Source organism: Scyliorhinus canicula, chromosome 5, assembly GCF_902713615.1.
Source record: "Scyliorhinus canicula chromosome 5, sScyCan1.1, whole genome shotgun sequence".
Classification (NCBI taxonomy): Eukaryota; Metazoa; Chordata; class Chondrichthyes; order Carcharhiniformes; family Scyliorhinidae; genus Scyliorhinus; species Scyliorhinus canicula.
This window is the reverse complement of record NC_052150.1, coordinates 116883383-116906885: the sequence shown is the minus strand read 5'-3', so window position 1 is coordinate 116906885 and position 23503 is coordinate 116883383. Positions and strand designations below refer to the sequence as shown.

Sequence of the window (23503 nt, the reverse complement as noted above, 5' to 3'; positions counted from 1 at the left end):
CTACACTACAGCAGCTACTGTTACCCGAGAGGTGTTGGAGTGAACCCAATGAATCTAAAAATTCTACTGTGCACTTCCAATATTTATATACTCTAAAAGAACTAAACCAGCAGGAAGCCTGCTGAACTCTGATACTAGTCAAACAAACTGGATACTGAGAAGTGCATATAGTGATCACTACCTTGCAACATCCATTTTCCAAGTTTCAGTTGTGATGTTAATTAGGGTCAACCTTTAAGGTTATCCATCATTAGATTGTAGTATCTTACAACTGATCAAAGGCTTGCTGAGGTGACATAAAGGCCAGTTCCTATTTTTTTTTCAAAACTGCCTTGTGTTAAGAAATATTTCAACGGACATTGTTGTGCCATTAAATCCAAGCAGGTTTATAACATTTTTACAACTTTTCCTTTCTCCAGTAGATGAAAAGCTGGATTCTCTTTAAACTTCGTATTTGTAGCTATATTTCTTCACAAAGGACAATAGGTGCATGAAAACACCAGTTTCTCTCCAAACCACAAGGCATCCTTGGAACTATATCGCTGCCCCTTCACCGGTGCGGGGTCAAATACCAGAAATTCCCTTCTATCAGGGCTGTGTGAGTACCCACACCAAGTTAGCTATAGTGATTCAAGAAGGTGACTCACCACCACTTTCTCAAAGACAATTAGGGGTGATTAGAAAAAGGTGGATTTATCAGTGATGCTCAAATTGTATGAACATCAACAAAAAAACAAACCCTCTGATATTCCACAAGCACTTTCAAAAAAGCCTGGTCCATTGTACCTAAAAAGTTAGCTTTTTACAGAAACATTTCCCATCTTATTTTTATATAAGTCTCTGTGATTCCTACAGATAAGTGACTGAGTGCATAGAAAGACAGCTGAAGTATAAATGGTTTCTTGTGAAATCCCTAGACCTGCATACTGAACAGGAAAACAGAATCTCACAACACTGAATATTCACCAAATGCTTCAGAATGTCAACAAACCTGTAAAATAATAATCAATACGCTCCTTCAACAAAGCAAGCTCACAAACAAAATTTTCTGTCACAAAATAATGTGCCAATTTCCATAACATTAGCCTTCATAATTCCATCGAATTCTGTTCTTGCACACTCAGTCCATTTACTTCAGCCACTGATGGATGTTCAAAGCAGAGTTATTGCCAAAAATTCATTAAAAAAAGCTTCACAGTTCGTGTTTTTAAAATTCTGCCAATTTAAAGTGCAATGTTAAATTAATGATAAAACATGATAATTTGTCACACAGGAAACACATCAGATGTGGAATCTATGATTCCTCAGAGAGATTTGAATTTGAACATGCAGCATAGACTTTTAGCCCTTGGGTGCATCACATTAAATGAATATTCTTTTCACTAATCTGTTTCTTTTGGTCAAAGGTTTAATGATGAATTGTGTACACATTAACTATTTAAAAATAATAACACTATGATTACAACTTCGGATTAACACAATATTTAAGACATATGTGTGGACGTTACGACATGGTTTCACTGAAATTCTTTGTTCTAGTATGTCATTCAACAACATTATTCCATCCACTTCAAATGAATTGGCTCAGAATTTACCATAGCAGGGCATCTCATAACACACCCCATTAGTTCAACTTTTTCCTCATCCTTCAGATAAATATTTTTGTAGCACAAATGATTAAAAGTGCAAGCAGAGTACAGCTTGGCCAAGTCAATAGGGCATCATGGATCTGATGAAGAACCAGGGATAACAGTGCATCACCTTAACCCAGGGGTGGGCAAACTACGGCCCGCGGGCCGCATGCGGCCCGCCAAAGGTATTTCTGCGGCCCACCAAGTCATTAAAAAAAAAAAAAAAAATTTTTTTTAAAACTTTTTTTTTTTTTTTAATTTTTTTTTTAAGGTTAATGGGGGGGGGCTGTTGGGTTACTTACTGGTATAGGGTGGATATGTTGAATTGAGTAGGGTGATCATTGCTCGGCACAACATCGAGGGCCGAAGGGCCTGTTCTGTGCTGTACTGTTCTATGTTCTATATGAGGCGCCCAGAATCATAACCGGGTGAAGTAATTATTTTACTTAATATACTATGCGGCCCTTTGTGAATTGTGAATTTCTGAATGTGGCCCTTGCACGGAAAAGTTTGCCCACCCCTGCCTTAACCAATGGCATTTAATCACGGTCAGAGAAAGAAGAGTTGGGAAATGACAAGGAAATGAATGGAATTTGACTAAAGTTAAGTACAGAAAAAGAAATAGAAGGGAAGAAAGACTGGGTTAATAGAAGGGGAAAAGCAGAGTGCAGAAATTAAGAAAAAAAAGTTTGAATTTCCAAATCTCCAAGAACAATTTACTAGTTGCAAGACTGAAGACTTCAGTTTCAACAATCCATTTCTGGGCCAAGGAGGTTTGCGAGGCAGTGCATGCATCTAAGTCCCATTAACAGGGCTCTTATGCAATTAAGTATTTGACCAAGTTTACTACAGCAACTTCAATTCATATTTACTGCGCAAATGCAGCAATGTCTTGTTAATTCCAGGTAGGCTGATGGCTGAAACAGTGCACAGCAATTGCAAATGAATTAAGCCTTAATTTGGTCGAAAGATGCACCATAATTTCAGAGTTCTAGTCTTAAGCATGGTACCCGGTTATATTTTTGAGAGAGCAAGGGCCATTTATTTACGAGCACAGCACAGCCCTTTTAAATATCTTTGTGCAACCATACATGCATGGTAGCCCAAAGGAGCTGACTTGTACATGCTCTGTGTGGGGATCTACAGTGCACACAGCTTCCAGGGAACATTACTCTTGACGATTTTTATTTTAAGGAAAGGGCTTATTAATCAAACTGAAAATATTGTTGATCTAATTTTTTTAAATGTCCATTTTTAAATGTATATACTTAGCTGCCAATTTTGTAATATAAACTGTTCACTGTTATAGGAAACAACCAGGAAAGAAAATCCTTCCCAAAAACAAGGCCCCAAGCTATGGTAAAGGGGAAATAAATTGATTATTGCTTCTGCATTGAAGTCAATGAGCATGGGGCAGTTAAAATAGACGGCAACGTACCTTTTGGCTTCATTAGTTTCCCTTTTTTTTAAGCAGAACATCTACTTTCTCCTGACTTCCGAACCATTTTTGTTGAGATTGAGGCCTTTCCATTAAAACTGCCTCGTGCTGCCACTCCTGGACACGCCAGCCTCTCACTAGCCTGATTTCCTGCCTACTAGTTACTAATCCCGCCCTTGATTGGACTGTTCACATATCTATGATTTCAGCTTTGACCTCTGAACTCAGCTGAGCAGTTGACTCGTTAGACAGATTACTGTGGAATGACTTGAGGTATCTCCCAACCCATTGGTGCGAGCTGTCTGTGCTTTTGAGACATAAAATAATCAACAAGAATGCTTCAGAGTGCGAGGATGGGGCGGAACTGAGAGAAAGAGGGACTGTATGTGTTAATGGTGACTATGGGGGATTCATTTTTGTCATTTGTTTATGTTAACATGCGGGCTAATGTTTAGAGGTTTGGTGGGAGGATGGGATCGTTGTTATTGATATGGGGATTGACATTGCATTCACTACTGATTATTGTTGGGTGTAAATTTGGGAGAAAATGTGAAAAAAAGAGGAGAATAAAAATATTTTCAAAGAAAACAGAATGCTTCAGAGTGAGACTTCCACTGGCGACATGTAGGTGGAGGTCACACGTTGGGTGGCTCCTGTTAGAGTTCTTAGTTTCTGGCCGTTTTCACCCAGTTTTGAGGGGGACTTTTATATGAACTATTTCAGTAAAATGGGAATTAGAGGATGTCGAAATCCCAATGAAAGAATATGGCATGAAGAGGAATGAATGCCAGTTCGCCTGCAGGTCTGAGTTTGGTGCGGAGTTTTGTGGGAGGAAATATGGCAGGAACAAGCTTGCCAGGTGGGCCACACAGCACTCATTGGACACGCTGACCGCGGTGATGGCGATGGAGTTTGAGCGGCAGTTTGCCAAGCATTTTGAGCAGTGTGGGAAGGAGATGATGGGAATGCTCAAACAGTTGGAGGAGGGTATGCTGACCCCAATAAAGAAAGCTCTTGGAACGATGGCGAGGGAGCATGGTGAGGTGTTGAAGGAGGTGGAGGAGGCATTGTAACCGGCACAACGACCAGCTGGCCTCAATAGGAGAGAAGCTGTGGATGGTGAAGGAAAGTAATAAATGGCAGAGAGAGCCAAAGTGGAAGACCTGGAAAACACAACATGGCGTGGATTGTGGGAATGCCTGTGGGGCCTGTGTAAGAGAGAGATTATTTGACAATGTTTTCACAATCAGGGCCCGAATGATCCACAAAGAGCTGTGATAGTCTGTTTTCAGAGAGGGTCTTGCATTGGGCCAAACAGAATCAGGAGGTGAGGTGAGACAGCAGTGGTATTCGTAATACCAGGCGGTCACAGTGGAGCTGGTAAGACGGTGGGGCCTTTTAAAAGGGCAACGGCAACGCTGTATAAGAGTGCTGTGCGGCTCGCGGTGGTCTACCCGGTGAAACTGAGAGTTACGTATGACTCCAAGAACCATGGCCGGGATTCTCCGAGCCCGTGCCAGGTCGGAGAATTGCTGGGGAGTGCGGGAGATTCCTGTCACACCGCTCCAACACTGGGCCGCCGATTCTCCGCTGACCGGGGAATCGGCGCCAGCCGCGCCCGTGTGGTCGCCAGTTGGAAGCCGCAGACGACCTCCCGGTCCTGGTGGTGGGAGGTGGCGGTGGTGGTCATAGTGGGAGGAGGGGGGGAATCTGACTCTGGCGGGCCCTCAGCGGTGGCCAGGCCCGCGATCAGGGGCCACCGATTGGCGGGCCATCGCGATCTGTGGGGGACCTACCCTCCCTCCGCGTGGGCCCGATGTATGGCTCTGCCATGGCGCTGGCGCCTAAGTGGGCCACCGCGCACATTGCGTGGACCCGCTTGCGGCCGCCGTGCGCATGAGTGGCCGCGCGGTCTGGACAGCAGGGCCCTGCCGGCAGCCAGGACTCCGGGACGCACGCCGGGGCCCTGCTAGCCCCCTGGAAAATGAGATTCACCCCAGACTTTCGAGGAAAAAGTCCGGAGTGATTCTCGCCCATTCTCCGGCTGGTGTGGGGACTTAGTCCCCAAAAGGGAGAATACCAGCGGAGGTGTTCATGACAGCTGAAAATCTGGGACTGAACTGAGTTTGGACATTGATTTCTTATATTATAGTTGGGAGGAGTCGGTTTGGGGACAGTGATGGGTCGGGTTTTTTCCCCTTGGTTTGGTGCTTAGCATATTTGGTTGTCTAGAAGGGCGGGTTTCTTTGTGGGTCTTCGTATTAATAATAATCTTTATATTTGTCACAATTAGGCTTACATTAACGCTGTAATGAAGTTACTGTAAAAAGCCCCTAGTCGCCACATTCTGTTCGGATACACAGAGGGAGAATTCAGAATGTCCAAATTACCCAACAAGCACGTCTTTCTGGAATTCTGGGAGGAAACCGGAGGAGCCAGAGGAAGCCCACGCAGACACGAGAAGAACGTGCAGACTCCGCACAGACAGTGACCCAAGCCGGGAATCGAACCTGGGACCCTGGCGCTGTGAAGCAACAGCGTTAACCGCTATGCTATATGGGGTGGAGGGGCTCTGGTGGCGGCCACCTCACCAGCAAACTTAAGTTGGCTAGTGAACAGGAGCAAGTTGAGGGGGAAGGGGTTATGGTCAGCCCAGCCATGTGTCAACAGGTTTCAGCGGGCCTAGGAGGTATCAATGGTGTGGGGATGGGGAGTATGCTGCGAGGAGAGGTTTCAAGAGGAAGTGGTGGGGACGGGGAAGGGGAGGAGTAGTTGGTTGACGGTGATTAGGGGCAGGGCTTGGTCCCATTCGAAGGGTGGAGCTGAGCCATTTTGGGAGGACGGTGGGCCTAGGAAGTTGGTGGGGATGGAGGGGTAGGTATGCCTCACAGGGTGGTCAATGAATAAACAACCGCGCAACCACAAACAGACAATTGTTTGCAGCAAACTACCCAGCCTTCAGAACAGCGACCACAACACCACACAACCCTGCCATGGCAATCTCTGCAAGACGTGCCAGATCATCGACATGGATACCACCATTACACATAAGAACACCACCCACCAGGTATGTGGTACATACAAGTGCGACTCAAACAACAGTGTCTACCCCATACGCTGCAGGAAAGGGTGTCCCGATGCGTGGTACATTGGCGAGACCATGCAGACACTGCGACAACAGATGAAAGGACATCGCCCAACAATCGCCAGGCAGGAACGTTCCCTTCCAGTCGGGGAACACTTCAGCAGTCAAGGGCATTCAGCCTCTGATCTCCGGGTAAGCGTTCTCCAAGGCGGCCTTCAGGACGCGCAACAACGCATAATTGCCGAGCAGAAACTTATAGCCAAGTTCCGCACACACGAGTGCGGTCTCAACCAGGACCTTGGATTCATGTTGCATTACATTCACCCCCCACCATCTGGCCTGGCTTGAGCCAATTCACACCTCTTTAACCTGTGATTATCCCTCTCTCCTGTTGCTCTGTCTGAACCTGTAAAAACTTAATTACCTGCAAAGACTTGCATTCAAAGTATCGTCTTGCATCATTGACTTTGTCTATACATGTGTTTCTGGAACCCACCTCTTCATTCACCTGAGGAAGGAGCTGTTCTCCGAAAGTTAGTGATTCAAAACAAACCTGTTGGACTTTAACCTAGTGTTGTAAGACTTCTTACTGTGCACGCCCCAGTCCAATGGCAGCATCTCCACATCAATGAAGAAGGGCATTGGAGGATAATGCTTTGGTCAACCATATCAAAGGTTGTAGAGGGAAAGAGGATCAGAAAGTAAAATGTACCATGTTTACCAATTATGTCTTTAACATAGTCAGAATAAACCAGTATAACGTCACAATACGCTGGACTAATGCACAGTAAATTTCAGCGACCTTTTTTAAAAATAAATTTAGAGTACCCAATTCATTATTTCCAATTAAGGGGAAATTTAGCGTCGCCAATCCACCTACCCTGCACATCTTTGGGTTGTGGGGGCGAAACCCACGCAAACACGGGGAGAATGTGCAAACTCCACCCAGAGCCGGAATCGAACCTGGGACCTCGGCGCTGTGAGGCAACAGAGCTAACCCACTGTGCCACCGTGCTGCCGGTAATTCCACCCAGCACCACTTAACCCAGAGTTGCAAAACAGGTAAAGTTGGATTTTATTTAAAATACATGAAGTCCGTGGCTGAGCCCAATAAACTCCAGTCACCTGGTTTGTAATTTTAACATAAGTAACTTTTTATTGTGTACAGTATTGTAATTAAATGGACAAAAAATGTAACTGACTTCCATTTTGAACAACCCCCACTCTCCGCACACACACATGGACAAACAACAGAGGGGAAAGAGTGGTGTATGGTAAAGAAAATATTAATAAAATAAAAGATAAAGATCTTTAACGCATTGGGATGACTTCCTGTCAATGTGCCTTAAAAGTGTTTGATACTTCTTCCTTCTAGGCTTGAGATGGTTTTCTCTGGCAAGGTTGTCTACCATATCTGCAGACTGGGCATTATTCCAAGTTGACAGCAAAGGATGCCCAGGTACTCATTGTTTACAGAACAATAAAGCAGTTCTTACACTTCAGTAAGCAGGAGAGAGAGATAATTACTTTCACTTCCAAGGTCGAAACATTTCTGTCCAGTTCTCTCAGAAAGCATCATGCAGGAACCAATTATTGTGAGCAGTTTTGGGCCCCATATCTAAGGAAGAATGTGCTGGCCTTGGAAAGGGTCCAGAGGAAATTTACAAGAATGATAGCTTGAATGAGGAGCTTGTCCAAGGAGGAGCAGTTGAGGACTCTGGGTCTGTACTCACCGGAGTTTAGAAAGATGAAGGGGTATCTTATTGAAACTTACAGGTTACTGAGAGGCCTAGATAGAGTGGACATGGAGAGGATATTTCCACTAGTAGGGGAAAACTAGAACCCGAGGACATAGCCTCAGACTGAAGGGACAATCCTTAAACTGAAATGAAGGGGAATTTCATTAGCCAGAAGGTGGTGAATATGTGGAGCTCTTTGCCACAGAAGGCTGTGGAGGCCAAATCATTGTCTTTAAGACAGAGATAGATAGGTTCTTGATTAATAAAGGGAACAGGGTTTAAATTGTTCAGGTGAGGGATAGGGCAGGGAAGTTGGTGGTGGCTCCGGAACTGATTAACAAGGTTTGTGAGGAATTTTATGAGAGGTTGTGTAGGTCAGAGCCACCTAGGGTAGACCGGGAGATGCAGGAATTTCTAGATGGGTTGGAGTACCTGAGGTTAGGGGAGTGGGATAGGGCTACATTAGAAGGAGCAATAGTGGAGCAGGAGATAAAAGATGCGATTGGGAGGATGCAGTCGGGGAAGGTGGCGGGCTGGATGGGTTTCCGGTGGAATATTATAAAAAATTCAAGGATAAGCTGGCACCCCTGATGGTGGGGATGTTTCAAGAGGCGATAGGGAAGGGAGTCTTGCCACAAACTTTGGGGCAGGCATCAATTTCCCTGTTGCTAAAAAAAGATAAGGATCCGACGGAGTGTGGGTCGTATAGGCCCATATCACTTCTGAATGTGGACGTAAAAGTATTGGCGAAGATACTGGCGGATAGGCTGGAGGAATGCCTCCCGAAGGTGATAGGTGAAGATCAGACGGGGTTCGTGAGAAGGAGGCAGCTCTTTTCAAACATTAGAACGGTATTGAACGTTGTTATGGCACCGGCAGAGGGGAAGGAACAGAGGTGGTTGTGGCATTGGACACTGAGAAGGCATTTGACTGGGTAGAATGGAGGTACTAATTCTGGAGTGGTTTGAGATTGGACCAAGATTTGTGAACTGAGTAAAGCTACTATATAAGAAATGAAATGAAAATCGCTTATTGTCACGAGTAGACTTCAATGAAGTTACTGTGAAAAGCCCCTAGTCGCCACATTCCGGCGCCTGTCCGGGGAGGCTGGTACGGGAATCGAACCGTGCTGCTGGCCTGCTTGGTCTGCTTTAAAAGCCAGCGATTTAGCCGAGTGAGCTAAACCAGCCCGAGGAGCCGAGGGCGAGTGTCCGCACAAATAACATCAGCTCGAGATACTTTTCTCTCCACCGTGGGACTAGGCAGGGATGTCCTATGTCCCCCCTGCTGTTTGTACTCGCGATTGAGCGTTGGCCATCGCATTTAGAATTTCGGGGGTGTGGAAAGGAATAGTGCGGGAGGGGATAGAACATAGGGTGTCCTTATATGCTGATGACTTGCTGTTATACATGTCGGAACCGAGTGTGTTGATAGGGGGAATATTGGAGCTGCTTCGAGTGTTTGGGTCTTTCTCAGGGTACAAACTAAATCCAGACAAGAGTGTGTATTTCGTTGTGTCTCAGCCGGGAGTGGGGCAGGGGTGAGGGGCTGCCACTACGTAGGGCAGGTACTCATTTTAGGTACCTGGGGGTGCAGGTTGCCCGGGAATGGGAGGATGGGGGGTCTCCGCAGGTACATTTCTAGTTTGGTGGGGAGAGTGAAAGCCAATCTGGCACGGTTGGATGGTCTCCCTCTGTCACTGGTGGGTCGGGTACAGGCCCAACATGCAAAATGAACTTGGTGCCGCGATTTCTGTTTATTTTTCAATGCCTGACGATTTTTCTGCCAAAGGCTTTTTTCAGAGAGATTGAGGGAAGGATTACTTCGTTCATATGGGGAGGGAAGGTGGCCAGAGTTAGAAAGGTGCTGCTACGGAGGGGAAGGCAGGCACAGGGTTTGGGTTTTCCGACCTAATATATTACTATCACGGCGGCGAATGTGGAGAAGGTGCGGAGCTGGGTCAGAGGGGTTGATTCCCAGTGGGTCAGAATGGAGGAGAGTTTGAAGAGGGGCCGGGATTGAAAGCACTAGCAACAGCGCCGCTCCCGATGGCCCAGGGGAAATACTCAGGGAGTCCGGTAATAATAGCTTCATTGAGAATTTGGAGGCAGTTTCGCCAACACTTCGGGTTGGGGGCAGGGTCAAGGGAAATGCAGATTCGGGGGAACCACAGATTTGAGCCAGGGAAGTGGGATGGAAGTTTTCGGAAATGGGAGGAGAAGGGGATTGAGACACTAAAAGATTTGTTTCTTAGGGGTCGGTTTGCAGGATTGAAGGAGCTGGAAGCAAAGTATGGGCTGGAGCAGGGGGAAATGTTTAGATACATGCAGGTTCAAGATTCTGCCAGAAAGGAGGTACAGAGCTTCCCGGGGGAACCGACCTCCACATTGCTGGAGGAGGTGCTGACTACAGGGGGACTGGAGAAGGGGTAGTGTCAGCGGTTTACGGAGCTATTTTGGAAGAGGAGAGGGCACCACTGGAAGGGATCAAAGCAAAGTGGGAGGAAGAGTTGGGAGAGGATATGGAGGAGGGGTTCTGGTGGGAGGTGCTCCGGAGAATGAATGCCTTCACCTCGTGCGCAAGGTTGGAGCTGATACAGCTGAAGGTGGCATACAGAGCCACCACGAGGGCGAGGATAAGCCGATTCTTTGAAGCAGAAGATGTGTGTGAATGTTGCGGGGGGAGCCCCGCTAATCACGTTCATATGTTTTGGTCCTGTCCAAAGCTAGAGGATTACTGGAAGGAGGTTTTTAGGGTAATTTCTAAAGTGGTGCACATGAAACTGGACCCGGGAAGCCAAATTCGGGGTGTTGGACCAGCCAGGGTTGGAAACGGGTGCGGAGGCAGGTGTTGTAGTCTTCGCCTTGTTGATCGCCCGAAGGCGGATCCTGATGGGTTTGAGAGCAACCTCTCCACCCTGTGCCCTGGCGTGAGGGGGGACCTGTTGCAATTCTTGACTCTTGAGAAGGCTACGTTTGAACTGAGGGGAAGGATGGAGGGGTTCTATAATTCATGGGCATTATTCAATATGCACTTTCAAGAACTGGATAACATCGAACATTAGTTGGAGGAGGTGGGTGGGAGCGTTGGGGGGAGGGTGTGTGTGTTAATGGCGACTGTAGGTGATCCCCAATTCCTTTTTGTCATTTGTTTGTGTGAACATGCGGGCTAATGTTTGTGGTTTGGTGGGAGGATGGGATCGTTGTTATTGATATGGGGATTGCCATATTTGTTACTGATTATTGGTTATTGTTGATGGGAGAAAATGTGTAAAAGGAGAATAAAAAAATATTTTTTAAAAATAAGGGGATCAGGGGTTATGGGAGAAGGCAGAAGGATAGGGATGACAAAAATATCAGCCATGATTGAATGGCGGAACACATTCAAAGGACCGAATAGCCTAAATCTGCTCCCATGTCCTATGGTCTTATAGTCTTAATTAATAACCGTCGTCAGGCAGACCACTGTCCCTGGCCAACCAACTGATCAGACTACTTCCAAACCTGGTTCCTAAATTCCATTTGGTTCCAAGGTGTCTGACTTATCCTTTCCAAAAACAAAATCTAGGAGTTTCCTGACAAGCAGACTGCTTCAAACTTGAGTCTTCTCCTTAATGGCACATTCTGATTATGGGATCACACACCAAAATAATAAAATAACATAAAAGAAATGAGGATAAAAGAAACAAACAGGAAGGACTCTTAAAATAACATATAAAATAAAACAGAAAATGCTGAAAATATTCAGCAGGTCCATCAGCATTGTAGAGAAAGACACAGAGTCACTGGGCGGGATTCTCCGACACCCCCCCCCCCCCCCCCCCCCCCGGGTCTGAGAATCGCCCGGGGGGGGGGGGGGGGGGGGGGGGGGGGGCTGCGTGAATCCTGCCCCCGCCAGCTGCCAAATTCTCCGGCACCGGGAATTTGGCGGGGGTGGGAATCTCGCCGCGCCAGTCGGCAGCTACTGCCAGCGGACCCCTGGCGATTCTCCGGCCCGCAATGGGCCGAGTGGCCGCCCATTTATGGCCAGTCCCGGCGACGAAAATTACATCAGGTACTTACCGGCGGGACCTGGCTCTACAGGTGGTCTCCGGGGCCCTTGAGAGGCGTAGGGGGGGGGATCTGGCTCCGGGAGGTACCCCCACGGTGGCCAGGCCCGCGATCGGAGCCCACCGATCCGCGGGCGGGCCTGTGCCGCAGGGACACTCCATTCCTCCGCGCCGGCCGCTGTAACAGTCCGCGATGGCCGATGTGGAGATTAAACCCCCCCCCCCCCCCCCCAGTATTGCTAGCACCAGTGGGAGAGATGGCCACTGCAGGCACGGCACTTGGGCATTGTGGAAGCAAGCTGCGATGGATCAGGGTTTTGTTTTTAAGGGTTAGGGTTTCAGGGAGGGCTGGGTCAGGTTTTGAGAGACCATGAGAAGGGGAACACAGGGAGGGAGAATTAGAACTTTGGGGAGCCCTTTAATAGGCCAAGGAGTACAGTTAAGGAATGCTCCCTCCTACCCACCTTCTGGAATCCATGTGGGCCTCTCCCACCATCAATTTAATCCAGGTGGGAGGTTGATGGCAACCTTAATAAGACATCAAATGGCCACTTAAAGTTCTCAATTGGGGTGCAGGTAAGCGATACACCTGATGCCTTCCCACCGCTCATAAAATCATGGTGGGGGTGGGCGTCCAGCTGGCAGGCATATGCCGATGATACACTGCCCTAATTTACAGGCCCAGCCACCTGCTTTCCCAACTGCGGGGGTCCATATAATTGCTTCACAGCTCCAGGGTCCCAGGTTCGATTCCGGCTTGGGTTACTGTCTGTGCGGAGTCTGCACATCCTCCCCGTGTGTACGTGGGTTTCCTCCGGGTGCTCCGGTTTCCTCCCACAGTCCAAAGATGTGCAGGTTAGGTGGATTGGCCATGATAAATTGCCCTTAGTGTCCAAAATTGCCCTTAGTGTTGGGTGGGGTTATTGGGTTATGGGGATAGGGTGGAGGTGTTGACCTTGGGTAGGGTGCTCTTTCCAAGAGCCGGTGCAGACTCGATGGGCCGAATGGCCTCCTTCTGCACTGTAAATTCTATGATAATCTATGATATAATTCAGCCTAATGTTTCAGGTCTTTCATTCGAACTTGAAAGAGTTAGAAATATAATAGATTTTGATCAAGTGAGAGATGGAGAGTAAGAAAAAGAACATATAACAGAAGGGTAGAGGTCAGAAGAGATCAAATGGCAAAAGGTTGAATACTTCCAGTTCAATGTGTGTGGAAATGGAACAAATAAAGAAAGAAAAGATGTGTCTAGAGCAGACATGAATTACAGGATTCTGCATGGCTGCTCTCTGAATGCAAAGTAAAGGAAATAAGGATGAAACAAGAGAGGAAAAACACAAACCAGCAAAAAAACACAAAATTAAGATGGAGGTTATGATCTAAAATTGTTGAATACAGAGGGCTGCAAAGTGCCCAGTCAAAATATGAGGTGCTGTTCCTGAAACTTGTGTTCAGCTTCACTGAAATACTGCAACGGGCAAAGTACAGGAAAATCCAGTGTGAGCCAGGAGGAAATGTGGAACGAAAGGCAAATGGAAGTTTAGGGGTCACCGTTGTGCATTGAACAGAGCTATTACACAAAACACTCACCCAGTCAGCAACACCCTCCTGTTTATTTCTGTCATTTTTAAACTATTTTATGGCAAGTACAAGTATGAAAACATAAGTAAGCTTGACAAATGTGAGGAAGATGAATTAAAATGCACAACTGCATATTCAGGTACTATTAAACTTGCATTTAAATGACATCAATTTAAATCAGTTGTTGGAGATTGAAATCCATTTGGCATTCTTCTGCTTTTTACATTCAGTTCCTGGAGTTAGTCAGCTGTGGCTCAGCTGGAAGTATTCTCATCTGAGTCAGACTGCTGTGGGTTCAAAGACTTGGCTCCACTTTCATAGAGACCCACAGAAAGAAAATGTAGTAATCCACGGGAGGCAGGAGTTCAGTCACCACACCAATATTTATTTACAATAACGATATTACAGGAGCAGCTCCAAACAGTGCTGCTAGCAGTCCAGTCAACTGAAGACTGGCTCACAAAGCCTACACAGGTGATTATATGGGCCCCCTCAATGAGCTATCACTACCGCCACTATCATCAAAAAAGATTGAGCCCATGAAAGGGCCGGCGTGGTCAATATGCAGGCGGGTCCACAGTTTGCCTGGCCATTCCCACGGGTGCAATGGCGCCGCTGGTGGCACTCTTTGCCCCTGTTGGCACTCCTGGCACCGACGTACCAAGGCTGCTATGTCTGTGTCCAAACCTGGCCACCAAACGTAGCTTCGAGCTAGCATCTTCATTTTAGACACCCCTGGGTGTCCGTGATGTAACTCAGTCAAGATTGCCTGATGGCCCTGAGCTGGGACGATTACCCGGGCTCCCCATAGTAGGATACCGTCTTCTACGGTTATTTGGTCCCTTCTGCTCCAGTATGGGTGCATCTGGGGCTCCACTGGTCTTTCCACTTCCCCTGTTAGCAATAAATGCTTCATCTTGGCTAAAACTGGGTCTTTTTGCGTCCACAACCGAATATGTTGGGCGTCTACTGGTAGGGTGTCCAAAAAATTTAGAGTCATTACTGTCTCCTCTACTTTTGGTATTTGCGGCGGAGTGTCCGGGAGGGAAAGTCTGCTCAAAGCATCTGCATGTGCTACTTGCGTTCCCGGTCTGTGCTCCAGAACGTATCTATATGCTGCCAGTAGCAACGCCCAGCGTTGGATTCTAGCTGATGCAATCGGGAGTAGTGACTTGTCTTCTTTAATAACCCTAATAACGGCTTATGGTCAGTCACTATGGTGAATTTCCGCCCGTACAGATACTGGTGAAATGTTTTTACTGCGAATATCACCGCCAGTCCTTCCTTCTCGATTTGGGCGTACTTCCTCACAGCCATCGCCAAGGTCCTCGAAGCATAGGCTATTGGCCGTTCTTCCCCATTCCTTCCTCTATGGGCTAAGACGGCTCCTACCCCATAGGGGGATGCATCACAAGTGACCACCAACTCCTTCCTTGGATTATAATGCTCTAGGACATTTTCGGATGACAGCTGTTCCTTAATGTCCCTAAATGCTCGGTTTTGGCGGGTGGACCATTTCCATTCTTGCCCCTTTTTTAGTAGCTGGTGGAGGGGTTCTAGGATCGATGCCCTATTTTCAATAAATTTTCCATAATAGGTTACCAACCCTAGAAATGATCGTAACTCCTGGACTGTGGTGGGAGCTGGGACTTCGTTATTGTCCTTACTCTGTCTTCTAATGGGTGTAAGCCTGACCCGTCTACTTTATATCCCAGGTACGTCACTTGTGGGGCCAGAAAAACACATTTTTCCCTTTTTAGCCGTACGCCTGCCTTTGCAAAACGCCTGAGCACTTCCTCCAGGTTCCTTAAGTGTTCCCTGTTTGTCCTTCCCGTAATTAAGACATCGTCCAAATAAATCGCCACCTGCGGTAGTCCCTGCAGAATATTTTCCATCGTACGCTGGAATATAGCGCAGTCTGATGACACTCCGAAAGGTAGCCTAGTATAACAAAAAAGGCCCTTCAGGGTGTTGATCGTAGCGAACTGCTGGGAGCCCTTGTCCAGTTTTAACTGCAAGTAGGCGTGGCTCATGTCCAGTTTCGTGAACAAAAGCCCACCTGCCAATTTGGCATATAGGTCGTCTATTTTCGGGATTGGGTATTTGTCCAGCAGTGCGTATTTGTTTACTGTCTGTTTGAAATCTACACAGAGACGTAGCGAGCCGTCTGGCCTCAAAATTGGTACCACCGGCGCTGCTCATTCCGAGAACTGTACTGGTCTGATAATGCCGTCGCGCCGTAACCTTTCTATTTCGTCATCTACTTTCTTCCTTAATGCAAAAGGTACCGGCCTGGCCTTACAAAATTTCAGAAGGGCTTCTGGGTCTGCGTGCAAAGTTGCTTTGGCGCCTATGATTTCCCCCAAACCTTCCTGGAAGACCTCCGGGTATTTTTGGAGTACTCCACTCAACTGCCCGCTTCCACTCTGGAAAATTTTCATCCAATCTAATTTTAGGTCTTTCAGCCAGTTCCGTCCAATTAAGCTCGGCCCGGAGCCCTCTACTATCGTCAACGGTAATCTGAGCAATTGTTTCTCATATTCCATGGGTACATGAGTCGTGCCTAGAACTTCCAGGGGTTCCCCCGTGTAGGTTTTAAGTTTCGTCGATGTTTTTGTTAGGGTTAATGGCTGGGGTCCATCTTTGATTTTTCTAAATGCTGCCACTCCCATTACTGATACGGCCGCACCCGTGTCTATTTCCATTATTGTCGGCCGCCCGTTCACCCGTGGGACAATCCTAATGGGTTCTGCTTTCTTCGTTGCAATATTATATAATTGTTCCCCTTCGGAGGAGGATGGGGCGACTAGGTTGTGTACTTCCCTGCGTCCCCACCTGCTATTCCTCTTTTGCCACCTCCTTCTAGGGTTTCTGTCGTTGTTACCCCACTCTGTCTGGTGCCAGAAACGGTCCTTCTCTGTTGGGGGAGCCTCAGCCGGTACTTCCCTCTGTCTCCAGTTAGTCCTGGCAGACTTGGGGGCAGTTCTGGGGTTTTTCTTTTTCCCTCTATTCCTCAGGTTTTTCCTGAGAGCGGCTATCTGGTAGCAGGACCCGTTGTGGTAGTCCCTCTCACAGGTATCTACCTTCATTGGCGTGCCCTGTAGTTCATGCGCCCCACTTGCTGTAACGCCTGCCTGCAGTCTCGCTCCGTTTCCGCCAACAGGCGTTTCTGTATTGTGAGGTCGTTTATACCACACACCAACCGGTCCCGAAGCATTTCATTTAGCGTCGGGCCTAACTCACATTTTTCCGCCAGCCTTCTCAGGCGGGTCAAGAAATTCATGACTGACTCCCTGTCTTCCTGCTTCGCTGTGTAGAATCTGTACCTACGCAAAATGAGGGGTGGTTTTGGGTCATAGTGCTCTTTCACCAATTCCGTTACTTCTTGGAAAGTTTTTGTGTCCGGCGCATCGGGATAAGTCAGACTACGTATAATGGCGAAAGCGGAGGGTCCGCACGCCGACAGCAGGATAAGCCGTCTCCTTTCGTCCGTCAGTATATCATTTGCCCGGAAGAAGTAACACATTCTCTCCACATACTGGGACCAGTCCTCAATACCCGCCTCTAACCTCCCAAAAAACGGCATTTTTACAAGGGCAAGGCTTACCCTCCGAGTGCGGCAGCTGGTCTCCGCAAAATTCTTAGTTTACCTCGTCGCCACTGTAGTAATCCACGGGAGGCAGGAGTTCCGTCACCACACCAATATTTATTTACAATAACGATATTACAGGAGCAGCTACAAACAGTGCTGCTAGCAGTCCAGTCAACTTAAGACTGGCTCACAAAGCCTACACAGGTGATTATATGGGCCCCCTCAATAAGCTATCATTAAGGGAGCTCATTCCAATTGGCCAACCAATAAAGCCAATTGGAGTTCATTACAGAAAATATGTGGGATGGCTCCACATTCAAAAGCAATTCCCTTATTGATTGGGATAGCTATCAATGTCAATTGGTATTAAGGTCTGTGCAATGCTATGTAATTCATTCCCCAGTAAAAAGCTTCTGGAGAAGTTAACCACGCCTGACAAAGGCCTTCAAGAGAGCCCAGTTATCTTGCTGTCAGCAAACAGCAACTCAATAGTGCAAAGATTCAACAGCTAAGCTTTGCTCTTGTAGGTTTAATGACCAGCAGAAGTAATAACTTTTTGGCATGATTTGTTTTAAGGCTCATTTGTGATTTGCTTAATTCAGTTTCCCTCTAAGGGACTGCTACTTTAATTTGTCCCTCTGTTTATTTGATTTAGTTTACTTGTTATTTGTGTTAATCAAAATAGTTGACACCGCTTTAAGATCTATTGCATATTGCATTCAAGCAGTGCAATATGAGGCAAAACTGGCAACATATCTGTAGCTTGGCAGAACATACATAAAATGGCACCTGACTGAAATATGTTCTGAGGGAGTCTGATATCAAACTGATCCAGTAATGCATCTAAAACCACTGTATAAAATCCGTAACCACACTGAACCAGTGTAATTCTAATATGCAAAATGAATTAGTAAAGAAAAAAAAATTGAAAGTTTACCTTAATGCATCAATCACATCTTTCTGAAAATGCATTATTGAGGCTGGGATATTTATGGCAGTGAGGCATTCTTCTCCTTGACAGTCCATATCCTGAAGTGACAAGCCAGGCCTTACATAAACTAGGACCCCTAATGCTTGAGAAGTTGCCATATTGATGACCTGGAAAGAAACGGAAAAAGATTAAACGTTTAGACAGAAAAATACCTAAAATTGAATAATAATAATCTTAATCTTTTTATTATTGTCACAAGGAGGCTTACATTAACATTACTGTGCAAATCCCCTAGTAACCACATTCCAGCGTCTGTTCGGGTACACTGAGGGAGAATTCAGAATGTCCAATTCACCCAACAGCACGTCTTTCGGGACTTGTGGGAGGAAACCAGAGCACCCGGAGGAAACCCACGCAGTCAAAGGGAGAACATGCAGACTCCACAAATAGTGACCCAAGTGGGAATCGAACCCGGGACCCTGGCGCTGGTGAAGCAACAGTGCTAACCCATGTGCTACTGTGCTGTGGCAAGCACAAGATACTGCAGATGATGGAAATCTGAAACATAAACAGAAAATGCTCGGAATTTCAGCTCTGGCAGCACCTGTGGAGATAGCAGATTAACATAAGAACTAGGAGCAGGAATAGGCTGTCTGCCCTTCGAGCCTGCTCCGCCATTCAATGAGATCATGGCTGATCTTTTGTGTACTCAGCTCCACTTTCCTGCCCGAACACCATAACCCTTTATTCCTTTATTCTTCAAAAGACGATCTATCTTTATCTTGAAAACATTTAATGAAGGAGCCTCAACTCCTGAACTGGGCAGGGAATTCCATATATTCACAACCCTTTGGGTGACGAAGTTTCTCCTAAGCTCAGTCCTAAATCTACTTCCCCTTATTTTGAGGCTATGCCCCCTAGTTCCGCTTTATATTCTGAGCAAGTTTGCTATCATAATCTATCTGACTCTTCTTTGTAGCTTTTTTAGTAGCTTTCTGTTGCCCCCTAAATATTTCCCAATCCTCTAGTCTCCCAATAATCTTTGCCACTTAGTATGCTTTTTCCTTCAATTTGATACTCTCCCTTATTTCCTCAGATACCGATGGTCAATTTTTACTCTTCCTACCGTCCTTCCTTTTTGTTGGTATAAACCTTTGCTGAGCACTGTGAAAAATCGCTTGGAAGGTTCTCCACTGTTCAACTTTTTCACCACAAAGTCTTTGCTCCCAGTCTACCTTAATCAGCTCTTCTCTCATCCCATTGTAATTTCCTTTGTTTAAGCACGAAACACTAGTGTTTGATTTTACCTTCTCACCCTCCATCTATATTTTAAATTCCACCATATTGTGATCGCTCCTTCCGAGGGGATCCCTAACTATGAGATCATTAATCAATCCTGTCTCATTACACAGGACCAGATCTAGGACCGCTTGTTCCCTCGTAGGTTCCATTACATGCTATTCGAGGAAACCATCACGGATACATTCTATAAACTCCTCCTCAAGGCTGCCTTGACTGACCTGGTTAAACCAATCGACATGTAGATTAAAATCCCCCATGATAACTGCTGTATTACCAACGTAACAGATTTTAAAAGCACAGGCATGAGGGGGTGTAGGGGAAGGAACAACAAAAGGGTAAATCTGTGATGAGGTAGAGGCAGGACTGTTTAAAAAAATGTTTAATTCATTTTACAGCACGTGAGCATCGCTAGTTCGGCCAACATTTATTGCCCATCCCTAGTTTCCCTTCAGAAGGTGGTGGTGAGTTACCTTCTTGAACTGCTGCAGTCCGAGGTGTAGGTACACCCACCGTGCTCTTAGGAAGGGAGTTACAGGATTTGCCCCAGTGATAATGAAGGAACAGCGATATATTTCCAAGTCAGGGTGGTGAGTGACTTGGAGGGAAACCTCCAGGTGGTGGAGTTCCCAGGTATCTGCTGCTCTTGTCCTTACAGGTGGTAGTGGTCATGGGTTTGGAAGGTGCTGCCTAAGGAACCATGGCGAGTTCCTGCAGTGCATCTTGTAAATGGTACACAGGACTGCCACTGTTCATCAGTGTGGAGAGATTGAATGTTTGTGGAAGCGGGCTGCTTTGTCCTGGATGGTGTTGAGTTTCTGTGGTATTGTTGGAGGTGTACTCATCCAGGCAAGTGGAGAGTATTCCATTACACCCCTGACATGTACTTTGTAGATGGTGGACAGGCTTTGTGGGATAAGGAGGTGATCACTGTAGAATTCGTAGTCTTTGATCTGCTCTGGTAGCCACAGTATAAATATGGCTTGTCCAGTTCAGTTTCTGATCAATGGTAGATACTAGGATGTTGATTGTGGGGAATTCAGCGATGGTATTGCCATTAATGAAAGGGGCAGTGGTCAGATCCTCTTTTATTGGTATGGTCATTGGCTGGCACTTGTGTGGTGCAAATGTAACTTACCACTTCTCTGCCCAAGCCTGGATATTATCCAGGTCTTGCTGCATTTGGACATGGACTGCTTCATTATCTGAGGAGTCGCGAACTGTGCTGAACACTGTGCAGTCTTCTGCGGTCATCTGCTGCGAACATCCCCACTTATGACGTTATGATGGAAGGAAGGTAATTGATGAAGTAACTGAAGATGGCTGGGCCGAGGACACTACCCTGAGGAACTCCTGCTGTGATGTCCTGGAGCTGAGATGATTGACCTCCAACCACCACAACCATCTTACTTTGTGTCAGGTATGGCACCAACCAGCAGAGAGTTTTCCCCCTGATTCTCATTGACTCCAGTTTAGCTAGGGCTCCTTCATGCCATACTCGGTCAAATGCTACCTTGATGTCAAGGGCAGTCACTCTCACCTCACCTCTGGCATTCAGCTCTTTTGTCCATGTTTGAATCAAGCCTGCAATGAAATCAGGAGCTGAGTAACCTTGGCGGAACCCAAACTGAGCATCCGTGAGCAAGGTATTGCTAAGTAACTGCCGCAATTCCCGTACCGGCTTCCCCGTACAGGCGCCGGAATGTGGCGTCTAGGGGCTTTTCACAGTAACTTCATTGAAGCCAACTTGTGACAATAAGCGATTATTATTATTAAAAGCACTGTTGATGACTCCTTCCATGACTTTGCTGATGATGGAGTGTAGACTGATTGGACGGTAATTGGCTGGGTTGGATTTGTCCTGTTTCTTGTGTATAGGACATACCTGGGCAATTTTCCACATTGCCGGGTAGATGCCAGTGTTATAGCTGTACTGGAACAGCTTGGCTAGGGGTGCGGCAAGTTCCGGAGCACAAATCTTCAGTACTATTGCAGGGATATTGTCAGGCCCCATAGCCTTTTCAGTATCCAGTGCCTTCAACCATTTCTTGATATCATGTAGAGTGAATCGTATTGGCTGATGATTGACATCTGTGATGCTGGAGACCTCCGGAGGAGACCGAGATGGATCATCCACTCAGCACCCAAAGAGAAAATGCTGCAACATCTCAGCAGGTCTGGCAGCACATGTAGGGAGAAAAAAGAGCTAACGTTTCAAGTCCAGATGACGCTTTGTCAAATCCACTCGGCACTTCTGGCCGAAGATTGCTGCGAATGCATTAGCCTATGTGTCTTTTGCACATATGTGCTGGGCTCCTCCATCATTGAGGATGGGGATATTTATGGAGCCTCCTCCTCCACTGAGTTGTTTAATTATCCACCACCATTCATGGCTGGATGAGACAGGCCTACAGAGCTTGTGTCTGATGCATTTGTTGTGGAATCGCTTAGCGCTGTCTATTACTTGCTGCTTATGCTGTTTGGCAGACAAGTAGTCCTATGTTGTAGCTTCACCAGGTTGACATCTCATTTTTAAGTATGCCTAATGTTGCTTCTGGCATGCACTCCAGCACTCTTCTTTGAACCAGCGTTGATCCACTGGTTTGCGGGTAATGATACAGTGGGGGGTTATCCCGGACAATGAGGTTGCAGATTGTGATTGAATACAATTCCGCTGTTGTTGATGCAAATGAACAATGGAATCATTACAAAAGTAGCGGGGCGAGGGGAGGATCAGCAGTGGGGCGAGGGGAGGATCAGCAGTGGGGCGAGGGGAGAATCAGCGGGGCGTGGGGAGCAGCAGCGGGGCGAGGGGAGGATCAGCAGCGGGGTGAAGGGGGATCAGAGGGGCGAGGGGAGCAGCAGCGGGGCGAGGGGAGCATCAGCGGGGCCAGGGGATCAGCAGCGGGGCCTGGGGATCAGCAGCGGGGCCAGGGGAGCAGCAGCGGGGCCAGGGGAGCAGCAGCGGGGCCTGGGGATCAGCAGCGGGGCCAGGGGAGCAGCAGCGGGGCCAGGGGAGCAGCAGCGGGGCCAGGGGATCAGCAGCGGGGCCAGGGGATCAGCAGCGGGGCCAGGGGAGCAGCAGCGGGGCCAGGGGATCAGCAGCGGGGCCAGGGGAGCAGCAGCGGGGCCAGGGGAGCAGCAGCGGGGCCAGGGGAGCAGCAGCGGGGCCAGGGGAGCAGCAGCGGGGCCAGGGGAGCAGCAGCGGGGCCAGGGGAGCAGCAGCGGGGCCAGGGGAGCAGCAGCGGGGCCAGGGGATCAGCAACGGGGCCAGGGGAGCATCAGCAGCGAGGCGAGAGGAGCAGCAGCGGGGCGAGAGGAGCAGCAGCGGGGCGAGAGGAGCAGCAGCGGGGCAAGGGGAGTAGCAGCGGGGCGAGAGGAGCAGCAGCGGGGCGAGTGGATCAGCAGCGGGGCGAGGGGATCAGCAGCGGGGCGAGGGGATCACGTTATGTATGTGTACAAGCGGCTGCGGGGATCACGTGATGTATGTGCACAAGCAGTTGCGGGGATCACGTGATGTATGTGTACAAGCAGTTGCGGGGATCACGTGATGTATGTGTACAAGCAGTTGCGGGGATCACGTGATGTATGTGTACAAGCAGTTGCGGGGATCACGTGATGTATGTGTACAAGCAGTTGCGGGGATCACGTGGTGTATGTGTACAAGCAGTTGTGGGGATCACGTGATGTATGTGTACAAGCAGTTGTGGGGATCACGTGATGTATGTGTACAAGCAGTTGCGGGGATCACGTGATGTATGTGTACAAGCAGCTGCGGGGGATCACGTGATGTATGTGTACAAGCAGTTGCGGGGATCACGTGATGTGTGTACAAGCAGCTGCGGTTTCGTGAGCTCCAGTTCTGCTCATTTTTTCATCCGTCTTTTCATCCTTGCACAAATTTCATTTCTGCCTTTTCTTGATTCACAAAGTATATATTATGTTCTGAGAATTGTTGGTCAGTGTTTTTGCATGATAGAACCAAATTGGAATGTTTGAATCCTCGCTTGTTTGTGGTGGCTGGAAGGAGTTGGGGTGGGGCCCTGCCTTTCGTGGCACATCTCTTTCCGGGCGGGCTCCCCCCCGGCCCCCTGACGGTGTGGTGTGCATCAACGGCTGATGACTGCCAACGAAGGTGCTGTTCTGGCTGGAACCC

The 23503-nt window shown here is 47.6% G+C and overlaps 1 protein-coding gene across 1 annotated transcript in view; it reads right to left on the bottom strand.

The window, feature by feature from the left end:
* The window catches only part of si:dkey-256h2.1 (uncharacterized protein LOC337520 homolog), a 322407-nt gene that overhangs the window by 245871 nt on the left and 53033 nt on the right, over positions 1 to 23503 (bottom strand). Inside the window, exon 4 of the mRNA XM_038797529.1 lies at positions 18055 to 18215. Coding sequence (XP_038653457.1) covers positions 18055 to 18215 — 161 coding nt within the window. The remainder of the gene's footprint in view (positions 1 to 18054; positions 18216 to 23503) is intronic.